This window comes from Diorhabda carinulata, chromosome 1 (genome assembly GCF_026250575.1).
Source record: "Diorhabda carinulata isolate Delta chromosome 1, icDioCari1.1, whole genome shotgun sequence".
Classification (NCBI taxonomy): Eukaryota; Metazoa; Arthropoda; class Insecta; order Coleoptera; family Chrysomelidae; genus Diorhabda; species Diorhabda carinulata.
Window position 1 is genome coordinate 17,938,012 of NC_079460.1, and position 15,920 is coordinate 17,953,931.

General features: G+C 32.5%; 2 protein-coding genes across 3 annotated transcripts in view; both read left to right on the forward strand.

The window, feature by feature from the left end:
- The window catches only part of LOC130892271 (synaptic vesicle glycoprotein 2B), a 60,081-nt gene extending 55,903 nt beyond the window's left edge, over window positions 1–4,178 (forward strand). For both annotated transcript variants that reach the window (XM_057797602.1, XM_057797687.1), the window contains exons 3-7: window positions 1,608–1,931; window positions 2,268–2,810; window positions 3,028–3,290; window positions 3,390–3,549; window positions 3,693–4,178. In XM_057797602.1, the coding sequence (XP_057653585.1) occupies window positions 1,608–1,931; window positions 2,268–2,810; window positions 3,028–3,290; window positions 3,390–3,549; window positions 3,693–3,876 (1,474 nt within the window). In that variant the 3' untranslated portion in view covers window positions 3,877–4,178. The remainder of the gene's footprint in view (window positions 1–1,607; window positions 1,932–2,267; window positions 2,811–3,027; window positions 3,291–3,389; window positions 3,550–3,692) is intronic.
- A 6,159-nt stretch (window positions 4,179–10,337) lies between these two features.
- Window positions 10,338–15,031, forward strand: LOC130895448 (carnitine O-palmitoyltransferase 2, mitochondrial). Its single transcript, XM_057802737.1, has 5 exons — window positions 10,338–11,699; window positions 11,788–11,981; window positions 12,037–12,320; window positions 12,375–12,676; window positions 14,687–15,031. Exons 1-5 carry the CDS (start codon window positions 10,642–10,644, stop codon window positions 14,814–14,816), a joined length of 1,968 nt encoding a protein of 655 aa, XP_057658720.1. The 5' UTR covers window positions 10,338–10,641; the 3' UTR covers window positions 14,817–15,031.
- The last annotated feature ends 889 nt before the right edge of the window (window positions 15,032–15,920 follow it).

The window sequence follows — 15,920 nt, forward strand, 5'->3', positions numbered from 1 at the left end:
GCTCTCCTTCTAAATACTCCCCTCCCCTCGCTACACACCTTTCCCGTGTGCTGAAAATCGTTTTTAGAATGCCTTTAGGATCTTTGCCGTTCGTCATTCGACGATCTGCACGCACAGTTTGGTTGATTTTGGTCATGTTTCCGGAGTTGAAACAGTCACAGAGCGACCTGAGCACTGGTCATATCTTCAGTGCTCTCTAAAGCGCTTACATCACTCAAAACACACACATGAGATAGAGAATTGTCCCCATAGGCCTCTTACAACAATTTATAACACTTAGTTGTAGTTTTTTTTAATTTAACAAGAAATTTGAGATTAATACGTTGCTTCTGTTTTTCGTCAGACGACAAAAAAAAACGTTCGTTTCAAACCACTACTGCACAAATACTATAATAGTAACGGAAACGTGTTTTGAGACGTACATAGACAAGATATCTAGATACTCAACGCACTACTCATTTTTTACCCCACCCGTCTAGGGCGACCTCTTGGCGCGCGGTCTCGTTATTTAATAGCCAGACCTCGTATTCTCATTCATTTTTTGATAACTAATATTTATCAAAAAAAATTAGAACAGTTATTGACAGAGCCGGACTTAGAGTCATCGTGGCCCCCGGGCCAAAATACTTAAGGGGCCTATGTAAGGCGGGCGTTTTACGTGAATTCTTACATCAAGTTGATTTTTCATTATAGTCAATTTATTTTTCGCTTGCATTCATATGTTTAAAAATCAATCATATTGCTCGTCGCGAGGCCCCCCCGCAGCGGGGGCCCCCTGCGCACGCCCGGGTTGGCCCATGCCTAAGTCCGGTTCTGGTTATTGATATTAATTATTATCAATTTTTTTATCTTCTTGAGGTGAATTTGCATTTTGTCGGTCCATCATTAACTCCTATTAATCTTAATTTTGTCAAAGTAAAATGCAAACTCGTATTTGAATCAATAGCTCTTTCTAATTATAAATATTTTTCCTAAATACATCTATGTAAATTCATCAAATTAACCAAAACTAATGTTTGCGAGTGGGGTATTTTTGAAACGACATTTTTATCACATCTTATTATCATCCAAACACACTACAAATTATGTTGAAAACTATTGATAAATTGAAAGATGAAAAAACTTGTATCTTCCTACATGTCAAAGCTGAACATCCTGCTCGGTATCACATAATTTATCACAATATGACATCAATAGCAATAGCAAGCATTCAAATAAACACACAACTCTTTAATTTTCACTTTAAGTTGAAACCCCAAATCATTTAACTTGTTTTGTTAATAGAGGTTAAGTGAGGAAAATCGACATCCTGGATAATTTAATAAGATAATTAGAATGCAACGACATAATTTATAAGAATAAATAAGGTTTATGCCCTATTCCTACTAATATATCATATCTATTTAACAATTCATAATATGTCGCCAAATACCGAGGTCATATAAATATGTTCATTCTCTTACTATCAAACTGTGTACAATCTTCTTTCTACATAAAAAGGTGATATTATAGAAAAAATTTAGTGGTACATGAATGCATTTGTCATAAATTAATTCCAATAATAGTATATTAAATTGCAGAAATTGAAAAGCAAATGTTTTTTTCAGATATGGGAAATTTCACTTCCTCTTACTAGCAGTATGCGGCTTTGTAAGCACCTCGGAGGAGATGGACGTCATCTCGATGTCGTTCATCCTCCCTTCGGCCCAGTGCGACTTAAACCTCAACACCCAAACCAAGGGATGGCTCAATTCCATCATTTTCATTGGAATGATGGCAGGAGCCTATGTTTGGGGTTCAGTAGCAGACTCAATAGGGCGTAAAAAGGTGCTTATCGTGAGTTCCTTCATGAACGCTTTATGTATTGTAGCTTCTAGCTTCTGTCAATCATATCAGTTGTTCATGGTCTTCAGATTTCTCAATGGGGCGGCGTAAGTATCAAAAATTTAATTCTCAGATATTATTTTCCAAATTATCTCGGTGTATGTCAGTTTGAAATTATTCGTTAACATTTTTGAAACAGATTTCTATATCTCACAGTTTCTTTCAACTTTTTAGCTTGTCTCCATTCCCAACTCTTTAACGATAAATCTACAAATCATATTTTAGAATATGCGCATTCAATATTATTAAATTACGAGTACTTACAAATGAATTAAGAACCCAAACTGACTTTCACTGATGATCTTAAACTACTGTAAAAACCTGTTTAATACGTTTGATTTCAAATCTTTTTATACGCGTTATTAACTTTCACTTTTTTGCAGGTTAGGGGGCAGCGGACCAGTAATCTGGTCGTATTTCGCAGAATTTCAACCCAAGTCCAAAAGAGGCTCTATGCTTTCATTCATGGCGGCTTTCTGGACTTTGGGTAACTTATTTGTAGCCGGATTGGCTTGGTTAATAATTCCAGCAGATATTGGTTTCCAGAACCAATACTTTGTGTACAATTCCTGGAGGATATTTCTTCTCATTTGCTCATTTCCATCATTCATTGTTGCTGCTTTACTTTGCTTCTTACCTGAAAGTCCCAAATTTTTACTTTCGCAAGGTAAAAGTGAAGAAGCAATTGCTATTTTTAAGTACATATACCATATAAACACTGGAAATGATGCAGAAGATTATCCAGTTAAACATCTTATCTACGAACAAGAAGAGCTAACAGTTGAAGAAAAAGCAAAAATAGCAAAAAGAGGAAAATATACAAATATGATTGTTGATATTTTAGATAACAGTAAACAGTTGTTCGTGTCACCAATATTGAAATTCACAATTATCTCAATCACAATCAACTTTACATTCCATATTGGGTAAGAACTAATTTTCGTGTTATTTTGCTGTTTATTATTTCCATCGGGAATAGAATTATAACTTATAAACTTCCATACTAACAATAGTACGGAGCATTATTATATTATAGTATAGTATATTTATTTACAAACTATACTGTATAATATTTCATAACAAGATCTTAAATTTAAAGCTACTTCATACTTATATTTTCTTTAAATAAAAATTTCTTTGTAGTTATTATGGTCTTATGATGTGGTTTCCCGAGTTATTTAATAGATTTGATGAATATGCAAAAGTGCACAACGGTGCAGAAGCAGGCGTTTGTGAAGTAGTTGATTATGTAGTGAACATGGGAAGTCATAGTGAAGGTAATTTGTGTAACGACAAAATTTCATCATCTGTATTCTTGGAGTCGTTAATAACAGTGTCTGCTGCATTGCCAAGTAACATCATCGCTATCTTGGGAATGGATAGACTGGGAAGAAAATTCTTCTTAGGTATGGAAGTTATTATTTCACTTTTTAAATTTTGAATAGCAAAACCGAATAAGAAGAAATAAAAAAGAAAATAATATTAACAAATATATTTTTTTTCAGTGTTCAGTACAGTATCTTCTGGTTTATGTTCAGCCTGCATGTATTTTGTATTCAACAAGACTCATAATTTAATTGTATCTGCTGTATTTAGTAGTGTTATATCCTGTGGTAATGCAGCTTTGGATTCTCTGATCACTGAAATTTTCCCAACTCATCTCAGGTAATAAACAGAATGTGCTTCTAATCCAACAGAATACGAAGTTTGAGAAATTCTTTAATCCTAAAGAGAGCAAATAGAATGAAAATCATTTTCGTTATAAAAGTTGTATCACTTTTTTATTTACTGTGAATTTATTCTTTTAGGGCCACTGGTATAGCCATTTCTATGGTAGCAGCTCGTCTGGGTGGTATAATTGGTAACATAGTAATTGCCCAGTTGCTAGATATGTATTGCCCTGCTCCAACGTTTATCGTGACTGCACTATTGATAGGAGGTGGTTTACTCTGCTTATTCTTACCAAACACTACACAGAAACCACTACAATAAGATTGTAGGTCGATTTTATATCCTCACATTATGAAGATAATTTTTCTTTCTTATTAATATTATTTTACTAAATAGTGTTAGCCATTTACTTGTTACCTGTTAGATCCTTTCATTTCTTCAGTTATCCATTCTTCTCAAAATGATGTGTAATTGGAGCAATAATTGGTTTATAACAATTGTAGATAAAATATGTCTTTGTATTAGTATTAGTAATATAAGAAGAATGTAGTTTAGTTCCTAGAATTTACACATTTCCCTCATGTATTATACCATAAATAAATATTAATTTAATTCAAAATTCATTACTTTGGTATTATTTGATTCCTACTCATCTGCTAGCTACTGTTTTAATTTTAAAAGTAAATCACGACTCTGATCACTGGCAGTCAAATTTCAAAATCATATCATATGCCCAAAAGATTGTGTTAGTTATTTATTAGATGAAAACACATTTTTGAGAAAGCTTGTATTATAGAAAAACTGACATATTTCAAAAAGTTGGAGGGGACAGTAAAAGCTCAAACGTGTGAGTACCGGTTTGATCAATTTTTAACACATGTGAGAAAAGTATTTAAACACATGTGCTGAAAATTATATAAACACGTGTGCTGAAAAGTTGAAAAATCCTACATAATGTTCTTTATTTTGTAATGTTAGAGATGACAAAAACGAAAAGAATGATTACGAAATATTTTATAACTAAAGAACCAATAGAACAATAAATTTTTTGTAACTATATTAGATACCTAACAAGAACTAAATAATTATTAATGATTTTGTTTTACTTTTTTCCAAAGACGTTATAAAAGTTGTTATTATAGCAATTACTAAACTGCAGTGGATTTTGTGAATCATATTGTCTTCTTAAATTTGGCCTTTTGCCTTTCGGCACCCAGCCAGATTCATATTGTATTCGCGTATTCCCTCTATAGTTCGAGACCATATATAACATAAGAAAAAGAGGCATTTCAATACATGTATGTTTTGTTAATTTTGTGTAAAATAAGCTACTATCGTAGGTAAAAACTATCTATAATTTTCATAGGTGGTCGTAGGAAAAATATACATACAATTCAACTTCCAATATCTACATTATTTCCAATTTATAAACAATATTTTTTTTTCAAGTATCTCGCATCAACCATGTTGGGTATTGGCGATGGATTTGGTGATATAATCATAACTTGTAAATTAAAGACGTATTTAACAGATACTTATAGATATTATCCATGTCGCAAATCCTACCTAGTAGAGTTTTCATGTCAATTGATTTTCATCTCATTTGAAAAATGACATTGTTGTCTTTGCGACGTGTAGGTATAATGTGACTTGTTTTTTAGCGATTATTGCATATTCGCGGCCACTGTTCAACACTTTCCATTATTTGTTTTAATTTTTGAAATGACCCTTGCCACTGAAGATTAATTTTCATTTTGATATATGCTTTCACGTGACTATATACCGCACTATTCATTATATTTACATCACTGCATACCAAAAGATCTTTTGCGTATTTGTCAGCATCTTCATTTCCTTGTATTCCTTGATGAGAGAGCACTCACAAAAATCTGGCATTTAAGTTGTTGTTTTGTATAAGATGCATTTGAATCTGTGTAGTTCCATAGGGTTGTTAGTATAGATAATTTTTAAGGAACTCAAGGCATTTGAGGAGTCTGTTATAATTGGTTTTTTGTGGGTTTGGTGATCGCATTTCGACAAAGCTTATAGAATAGCATATATTTGTGCAACTTCTTAAGGTCAGCACAGGTCGGATATGAAAATGCTAGCCGGTTTTCTTGAACGAACAAATTGGCTAAAAAACCTCATAACAGGCGCGAGTGTTTCTTGGTGCACCAGGAGCTGTTACTCAATACTGAGCAACTTTATCAAAAAGTATAATTATTCCCAGTTTTAAGTTTTAAAAAAAATTTTATCAAAATCAATTGATAATTGACGCAGTAAATGAATTAAAAAAATAGAAGCCCGTTTTTTGCGTTGTTGGCGGCACTCGAGTAGGTGGAAAATGAGTAAGCGCTATAAAATCAAGCGCGCGATAAAAAATGATTATATTTAAGCGAGTTTTCATCGTATCCTGATGATTTGTTTTATTTCGGGTTGTTTTTAACAGATATTTTGAATAGAGACATCAAAAATAATTTTCCATTAAGCAAAACTTCTTGCGCTATAACATTGCTCTTAGTTGAGACCCCAAAAACCTAATAGATAAGTTTCGCGCGCGAACGTTATGTGGTTTTTCAGATGAGTTTTTCGACACTTTCGATCACTTCTTACGAGGGTTTTCCGCCCTGCAAAACTTCTTGCACTATTACACCGCTCTTATTTGAGGCTTAAACCGCACGTTACAAAAGGTTTCGCGCGCGCACTTTATGAGGTTTTTCAGCCAATTTTTTCGTTCAAAAAAACTGGCTAGCATCTTCATATCCGACCTGTGCTGACCTTAAAAAGTGGCGTTTGGTGATGTACTAAGCTGGGGCCGCCAGTTTACAAGCTGAAATGGCGCGCACCTTATCGACCCTGTTTTTTGTAGCCAGCTCTGGGACTCTTATAAATGAAATAGTCCACTTTATTCCTGAAATCGAACGTATATGACAATGTTAGGTATTATCTTCTTTTAGCTACTGACGGATCTCCTAGTTCTACTTGTAATTATGCATAATTAGCTATGTTATCTAAACATTTTAGTATCTGTTTTTTAGCGGAGGAATAGGCGTTGGACCCTTAATCGATCCTAGATCTTATGACATGCCTGTAGATTGAGAGTAAAATCTCTTGGTCAGATCTCCAGTCTGTGTTTGAGAGAAGTTTTAATAGGTTTAATCCATTCTGACATCTGTTCCAATTCAGTTGTGAGTCGAAGATCATTCCCAGATATGTGATTTGGTCTACCTCTCTTTTAGAGAACATTTTACATCTGGTTTCGCTGCAGAACCATTTTTCTCTGGACCATTTTTCAAGTATATTCATGTGAGATTGTAGAATTAATTTCAATGTTGTTGATTCTTACTTTTTATGTAAATAACCAGATCATTTGCATAGATTCTGACTTTTATTAGTTCCTGTGTATTAGTGGTGATGTTGATAGCTATCAAGAAAAGAGTTGAATTGATTAGTGATCTCTGCGGTGTTTTATGTTGTTGTGTTATGAGGTGAGATATAGAACCATTTATACTTCTATTATTCAGAAAATTGTAAATGAAAGTAAGCATATGTCCATCTAAGTTCCATTCTTTCAAGGTGTTTATGTGTGTTAGGCTTTGTTTATGTCAAAAAATATAGTATTTCTGATTGTTTGCTAAAGCCTAATGTATATCATTTTCTAGATTTATGTTTCCGAGTGGGCTTTTGTGTTTTCTATAACGAATCTGTTCTGTTGTTATCTAGTTCTCAAACAAATCTCTTATTAATTATTTTTTCTAATAATCTGCACATGGTGCAGGTTAAGGATGTGAGTCTGTAGGAATCAACTGATAATTTATTTTTTCTTATCTTCTGTATGAGTATAATAGTCCCTTGCAATTATTTTTTTGGAAATGTATGTTTTGACATTTGATTAAATATTCCCAGCAGTGTGGCTTTAGCTGTTTTTGAGAAATTTAGAAAACTAATAGGTATATCGTCTGGCTCTGGGCTAGAATCATCAAAGGAAATAATGGCTTCGTCAAATGCAGTCTTTAGAAGTGGTTTGTTGATGTCCGTCTCTATAGTGTTGACGTGAAAATTATGAATACTGTTTTTATTATTTTCCAAAAAACTTTCTCTGAAAGCAGTATCGCTAGATTGTTTCTAGTAATTGATGGCAAGTTAATGAGCGATTTGCTTAGGGCCACTAATAATTTGACTGTCATCTTCTACAATACAACACAACAATAATTATAAAGATTTTTGTAGTTGAATATAATGTTAATATCGAAGATGTAGATAAAAGCATTCTTTGTGCTCTGTTAACTGTTGTTTTCTAAAGGATCTAACCACTCTGTGAATACCTACTATCGAATCAAAACTCACAATACCCCAGAATAATACGCCTACATTCTTATGGGGCAATATTATAAATTCAACTCTTATGAGTACACTTAAAGTATTCATTTTGCACAACTTTGCCACAGTTTGAGCCTTTATTGCCGTTTTCAAGATAGCGGAACGGCACGCCTCGAATTTGGGGTACCTGATAGCTTCCTTAAAAATCTATGTACAGACATGAGTGTTCCAGTGTTCAGCCAGAAAAACCTAGCGGGTAAATGGTTTTACAATAAATTGCCTGACACTCTGTAAATTTTCAAGTTTTTTTTCCTTTAAATTTTTTCTGCAGTTTAACTAATACTTCAAATTCTGTTTTTGATATTTCGCAAGGAGCAGTTGAAGCCATATTCAAATCTTCGATTCGGTTTTTCACATACTTTGTATACGACAACGTCAGGATTGAATGGATACAACACGCACTTCCTAAAACCATTGATGATGGAATTTGACATTGAGCTGTTTTCAAGTACTTATTTTAATAAAAGGCAAAATGTTGTCTTTGTTTAAACACTGTTAACACTCTCTTGTTTAGACTGCCAACTTCCTACCATATTTTTCCACTCACTTTTGAGTCCTCCAAATACACTTACATCAGCAGTTTGCATTATGTTGGCAGGTAATGCGTACAATATTGTCCCATTGCTGCTGCGAAATTTACTCAATTCCATCGTTAAATAGTATATATGACAGTCAATCAGTAACAGTACTGGATTTGTTATATCGTCTTTTTCAAGCCATTTTTTGAAGCCATTCGCCGTATATTCGTAAAAGACATCGTTATGCATCCAGCTGCTCTCAGATTCACCCAAGTACCATTCAGAACGTTTGCTATCAACCACCGCTTTAGGTGGCCTTATATAGGGAAAAATCACCATTGGATACACAGTCTTCCCGTTTGCAGAAAATACTAACAACACTGTAATTGTCTCTTTTGCGTTTCTTTCGTCTCTTAATAAATTTTTCCAACCTTTGGGTGCTAGAACCTTTCTTGTTTAAAGCTACATAGAGACACTTGTCTCATTACCATTGAATATTCTTTCAAGGTGTTCCAAAATATTAGAAACATTCTATTGTTTTAAATATGCTTACAGCTCAAGAAACCATTTTCCTAAGTATTCTACTGTTATTATACTTTTTGATGTTGTTGAAGCCCCAACTCCTCTGAAAGACAATTCTCGATATTTCTTCAAAACGACCTTTACCATTTTTCTCCATGACGTCTTTCATTAAACGGCGTTTTTCTTTCTTGTTTAATAACAATTTGTTGAACAGTATTCAAAAGATCGTTTTTTGCACGGAAATCCACATTTTGCTAACTCATTAATCCAGTCGACAAGTTTTATTTATTTTTTTTCAAGTTAGTACTGTAGCTGGACCCATTTTTCTAGGCCCTTCTTTTATCCGACCGTGCAGGCGATCTTGCAGAAGAATTTCCAAGCTACTGGTCTATTAGTCGTTTTTTATGTGCCATTCTGTGGAAAGTTTAAAAAGTTTGTTTGTAGGTACCTACTTAATAACACTAAATTTACAAAGGCTGACTCCTGAATCCTATAAATCCACAGCTCAGCCGTTGGGATAAAAGATGTCTGACTATTGGTTATACCTACTCAGAACACAGTTTTATGAGTAAAATTATAATTCAGAATGTCATCTTTACGAACATGGTAAATATGGACCTCAGTCGTAAAATTTGTATAGTTTCCAGTAGTGGCTGAGTATAGAATTTGGTATATATTTCAGAGCCAGTACTCAGTCATAGCATATTTAAGTAATTAAGTGTCTACGACTATTCACATCAAGGATTTATTGACCTATTCTCATCCACCTAACCTCTTCAAAAAACTACAAACTCCTACATAAAGAATTTTTAGGTTAAGTTCATTAAACTTTGAGACAGCGCGGAGAATACATGGATGACCTGCGACCGGATCGCAGAAAATAATTAGGTATATTGTTTTTCTTTAGTTAGATTTCTGAGCACGGCTGTTAGACATAGTTACCCTACATAAGTTATACTGCAAATAGAATATAATCAATCAAGATTATATCTCATAAGTAGTATAATCAGCATGTTATGGAGGCTTGCGATTTTTTGGGATTTTTTCTTTAAATTAACGAACAAAACAAGTAATAAAAGGCTGAGATTTGATTTATAAATTTTTACCGCGTTCTGTAGAGCGTTTCAAATTTTTGCGTTTGGTCATCACTTTAGTTATTTATCTGTCCATTATAGTTTTATTACTTATTTATGTATGCTGGTAGCAATGAAAGAATGTAAGAAAAAGGATGGTAGCTTGATAACAACAGAACTCCCAAAAAGCCCTCTTACATTAAATTAGAAACTGAAATTAAATTTCCACAGAACCTAAATAAATAATATATCTCTCTATAGCATTCTCACAATCTATTAGCAGCACAGAACATTTTATAGTTCTATGCTGATAAATATATCTAACCTGTTATTTTGAGATAAAGAATTTTGTTTTTGTTTGTTTATGTTTGTTTATTTCAATCTGTGGTTTGTTTAATTTTCATATTCAATTTATGAATTCACAAAGAAACTTGTCTGTCATTTAAAATTATGTTATGAAGTTAAAATCCATTGTTAACAATTTGATATAAAATAGGTCACATACAAAAGTGTAAACCTGTAGAAAACTTGTGAAGAAGTATTATTATCAGTAAGTAAATATAACCTGAACCGAGTCAAACTGTCTACATACAATGACTGTATTACGACAAAAAGTGGATGTGTTAACAAATCAGTCACAAGAGATTTATAAATTGCTGAAGAAAAAATTAATATCCAAGGAATATGCGAATTATCAGTTCATGCAAAAAAGCCAAATACCTACAATGCACTTTCAAAGATCTTTACCTCGTTTACCAATACCTGCCTTAGATCTAACATGTAAACGCTATTTAGCAGCACAGAAGCCTCTTCTTATTGATGAAGCATACAGAAAAACGGAGAGCAATGTAGAACAATTTATAAATACTTCTGGGAAACATCTTCAAGAACTGTTAAAAAATTATGATAGATTGAATAAGCATTCTAGTTACATATCAGAATTTTGGTCAGATAGTTACTTACGAGACCGCAAACCCATACCTATAAATTATAATCCAATGTTAGTTGTCCATAAAGATGAAAGACCAGCTTATAATAATCAACTTATTAGAAGTGCCAACATGATAATAAGTTCATTAAGATTTTACAAATCATTGAAAGCAGACATTCTAGAGCCTGAAGTATATCATCTTAACCCAAAGAAAAGTGACACAGAAAGATTTAGAAACATTTGTAGTAAATTACCTCCAGCAATATCCTGGTATGGGGCGTATCTATTCAAAGCATATCCTCTAGATATGAGTCAATATCCAAATTTGTTCAACACTACTAGGATTCCAGAAATTGACAAAGACAGGCTTATTCACAATCCAGCTGGAAAACATATTACAGTACAGTACAAAGGTCACTTTTATGCTTTTAGGGTTCTTACTAATAATAATGATATTATACCAGCAAAACAGATTTTAGCAAGATTGAAGTATATTTTAGAAGACCCTATTCCTAAATGTGAGTTACCAATTGGCATTTTAACAACCTTGGAAAGGAATAAGTGGGCTAGCCTAAGACATGAATTAGAATCAAATGGAAATGACCAGTGCTTGAAATATATTGATTCTGCTCTATTTAATGTTTGCCTTGATTCTGAGGATTTAGGGGAAGATCCCTATGGTATAGTAAGAAACTTTTTACATGGAGATGGAGAAAATAGGTAAGTTTTAATAGTTGTGATTAAAGTCACAGTAGTATACAAGGTATGGTGAAAACTACATATTATTCATATCAAATACATTTTTCAGATGGTTTGATAAATCGTTTTCACTTCAAATTTCCAAAGATGGACAAGCTGCAGTTAATTTTGAACATGCTTGGGGTGATGGGGTAGCAGTTTTAAGATATATTCAAGATGTCTTCACTGATTCAAGAGAGAATCCATTTATTTCTCCAGACACTGATCCTTATGATGATAATATTTCAAATGTGATACGTCTAGGTAAATATGATTTTTTTTTAATAATTTGTTTAATAACATAACATTGTTATTTCAGATGTCCACCTCAATGATAAAATCAAATCTAGTATTCAAGAAGCTAAAAACGAATATAAAAGCACTTGCAAAAGTCTTGATATAGATTATTTAATATTCAATAGAATTGGCAAAAATGTCTGCAAAAAACAAGCAGTAAGTCCTGATGCTATAATGCAATTAGGCTTTCAAGTTGGATATTATAGAATGACTGGAAAATTTGTTCCAACATATGAATCATGTAGTACAGCAGCTTTCAAGCATGGTAGAACAGAAACTGTTAGGCCTTGCACCAATGCCACAAAGGTGAGCTATATTTGAAAAATGTTAATATAATTTAACTTCTAAATATTTTTCTAGGCATTTGTTCTTGCAGTTACATCAAAATACAAACCCCCAGTGTCAGAATTGAAATATCTGATATCAGAATGTTCAAAAGTTCACAACCAATTAACAAGAGAGGCTGCTATGGGTCAAGGCTTTGATAGACATTTGTTTGCTCTGAAAAAATTTGCAGAAAAAACAAATATGGCTTGTAACATATTTGAAGATCCTGCCTATGCCATGTTGAATCATATTATTTTGTCTACAAGCACTCTAAATTCTCCAGCTATTTTTGCTGGAGGTTTTGGTCCGGTGGTTAAAAATGGGTTAGGAGTGGGGTAAGTGATTTAAACGTTCAAGAATTGGAAAATTTATTCAAATATACCATACATGTCCCTTATGAATAGAAGTTTGTAAAAAATGATTAAATTTAATGCTTTAGTTGCAGCACACTTTATTAGAAAATTATACGCCATAATTCAATTATTCTCTCAATATTGTATTAATATACATCATTAACATTAACATAAATCCTCATATTTCTTCCAATATTTATAAAATATTTCATATTTAATTATATGTTTAGAGGAAACTTGATTATCTAGTCCTCAGTTACATATCTAATTATCAGGCTAACCAACTGGGATGAAATAAATTTATAACCCAAATTGCAATAACTGATACCTATATATTATTATTGAAGGTATGACATTGAAATGATTTGAAAAAATATGTTGCATTTAAATAATTACTTATTTATTTTTCGCAATATTTGTAGATCTGCTTTCACATTTTTGTCCTCCATATTGGCATCTTTTTTCAGTACCCCTACCTCTATATGTCTTGATTATCCCATATTTTGTGATCTCACTACTGCTGACAATTATCGCTTTCCAATTATACAATTTAAGCATCAAATTAGCACACGGGTGCGCAATGTTTCAAATCCATGTTCCAAATTGTCGTTTTTAAGATTTATGTGTCGAACACAGTTGCGTTTCTTCCTTTCCTCTCAAACACCAGATAAATGTTTGGGCTCAATGAGTTTCAAAATTGTCCTTTAAACACAAACTGTAGGATTGATGTTATGTGGGCATTTATTTCAAATTAATTTAGATTTACATTTGTGTTTATTTAGAAAAAAAATTTCTTATTGGATTCAGAGACAAATTGGGAATATGTAATAGTACTTAAGATAGTACTAGTACTACTGGTTTTAGAATTTCCTTTCAGAATTCAATTAAATTTGGAATATTAGTTTATTATTATAAGATAATCAACCAGTTAAATTTTTAGAGGTCTACAGAAAACTGAAGAAAAGATTACATTCAAACATTTTTGCTTTTTCCATTGATGCTTATGGGACATCCGAGTTTATCCCTTATTTCATATAGCGTGACGTCCATATTTCAATAAAAGTAATATAAATAGATATACATTTTGGTTACTTGAAATTTGAACTTAAGAGCTTGTGATAAGAATAATTAGTAAGTAATTAAGAAAAATGTGCTATGTGGCATGAGGCAACACTGCGGACGAGATTATGACGCGCGAGAAATTTGAACGTGTACAGAACGCGGTATGAGGGGATACATTTTACAGTAAAAGTAATAAATTCGGTTATCATATAAAATTTCCGGTGATTATACATAATCACCACTACAGAACATACCAAAAAGAAGGTCGACTTGTATGTGAATCTCGGCAACACAAATTTAGTTTGATTTGATTTAATTAAAAAAAAACATGATATTTATCATATTCCCCATAACTAGTTGAGGATTTTATAAACTAACCGGTATATTTGATAAATATGAAATAATTTATCATATTTACCAAATTCAGTGGTGATTATGCATAACCACCAATTTATCATTTTTACTGTAACATACATATTATATTCTATCTCTTTTCCTTTACGCGGCGTTGCCAAATATAAATATGTAATACAAATCAAACTACACAGAGCACGCATGTGACACTTGTGGTAACGGTAGTACTACCTTATTGAAGATGACTGTAAAAGCGCCTAAGTAGGTATATATAGTAAAAAGTCTAGTTTCAAAGAAGTGCTTCCATAGTATTCCTATTTTATATTCAGTTAATCAAGTATCTTGTATCTCGGACACGACAACAAATAAACAAATAATTTGTAACATGTTTTCAAATTTGGAAATTGGAAAGCGACTAATGAAGGACCGTCTTATACTTTGTGCTTTTAATAATTACCTAGCAATATGTATTTTATAGTGCTGGATAAATTTAAAAACCACTTTCTTCTGTTATTTGTACAGCTAACTTCATCTGTTAGTCCATTCAATGGTTTATACATAGTTTATTATTTTTAGGTATATTATTAAAGATGATGAACTAGGAGTATTGGTAACCAGTTATCCTCCTTACCATCGCGGTTCCGATTTTATTGATTCCTTAAGAGGAACTTTTGATGAACTTGTAAATCTTCTCCAAAAAGATTGAAAATTATCATGAAAATGAGTTAAGTGTGCATTGAAATGGGCTTCCACTCAAATATTTTTATATATCATTACAACTTTTTTGAAGTTAAGCATTTAAGATTTTTTGAGAAGTTAAACTTTAATTTTTGATTTAAGTTAATTAACAGAATTTAATATGATTGAATTAAATCATATAATCTATGTATTGTTTCAAATATATTTATTCAAATAGTAAAATGTTTTTTATTGAACTAAAATCAATAATACTTGGAAGGCTACTGCATTTGAATTGTTTGCTTGAGGCCCTGGTGAAGAAGGAAGTCTCCAAAATGTCAAATATCACTGTTTCAGACTATCTATACATAACACTCAGAGTTGAAACGCCTGACATACTAGTCATAACCATATGACAGGATCATTTTTAGCTAGTATACCAATGGATGAATGCATTAGCTGATGGATTATTCAATTCTTTTCTTAAATTATAAAAGCAAGATACAAATTAAACATAGTTGGAATTAAAGAAATGTTTGTAGAATTAAATGTTCTTGAATAAGGTACTTTATTTTCAGGAAATGTATATTTCATACAAGACTAATTCGTTGAAAACAAAGGTTAACCACTAGACTTAATATTAGATTCACGTTCATGCAAAAAATTCCCTCATTCATTCTTCAAGTCGTTACTAGGCTGCGTGCATATACAATTCCGAGAGGGAGAAACCACTGTGTATTGTACACTTATTAAAGCTTCGTTCTAAATGAATTCTTACTGTAGCAATTCTTGTGGTTCCTTAATTTGTTTTACTGTGCATTGGGGATTATATTGAGAGCTTTCCAATTGACAAAAGAATTAGATTTCTTTCAAAATTCCACTCTTCATATCAATGTTCTTCGTCATCTCCACACCATGAGCATCATGAACGATCCGGAGTGCCCTTGGTGCATTGAGGAGGACGAAACCGCTGACGACGTTATCTGAAATGAAATGAAATCAGCTCTAAACATTGGTACCATAGTAGCAGCGCTGTATTTATGGCCTGGAATATTTTGAAACTTTTTATTAACTTGCTAAGCCGCGATTTATCCATGGGTAATGCTTTAGAAGTCTCAAATGCCATATATAA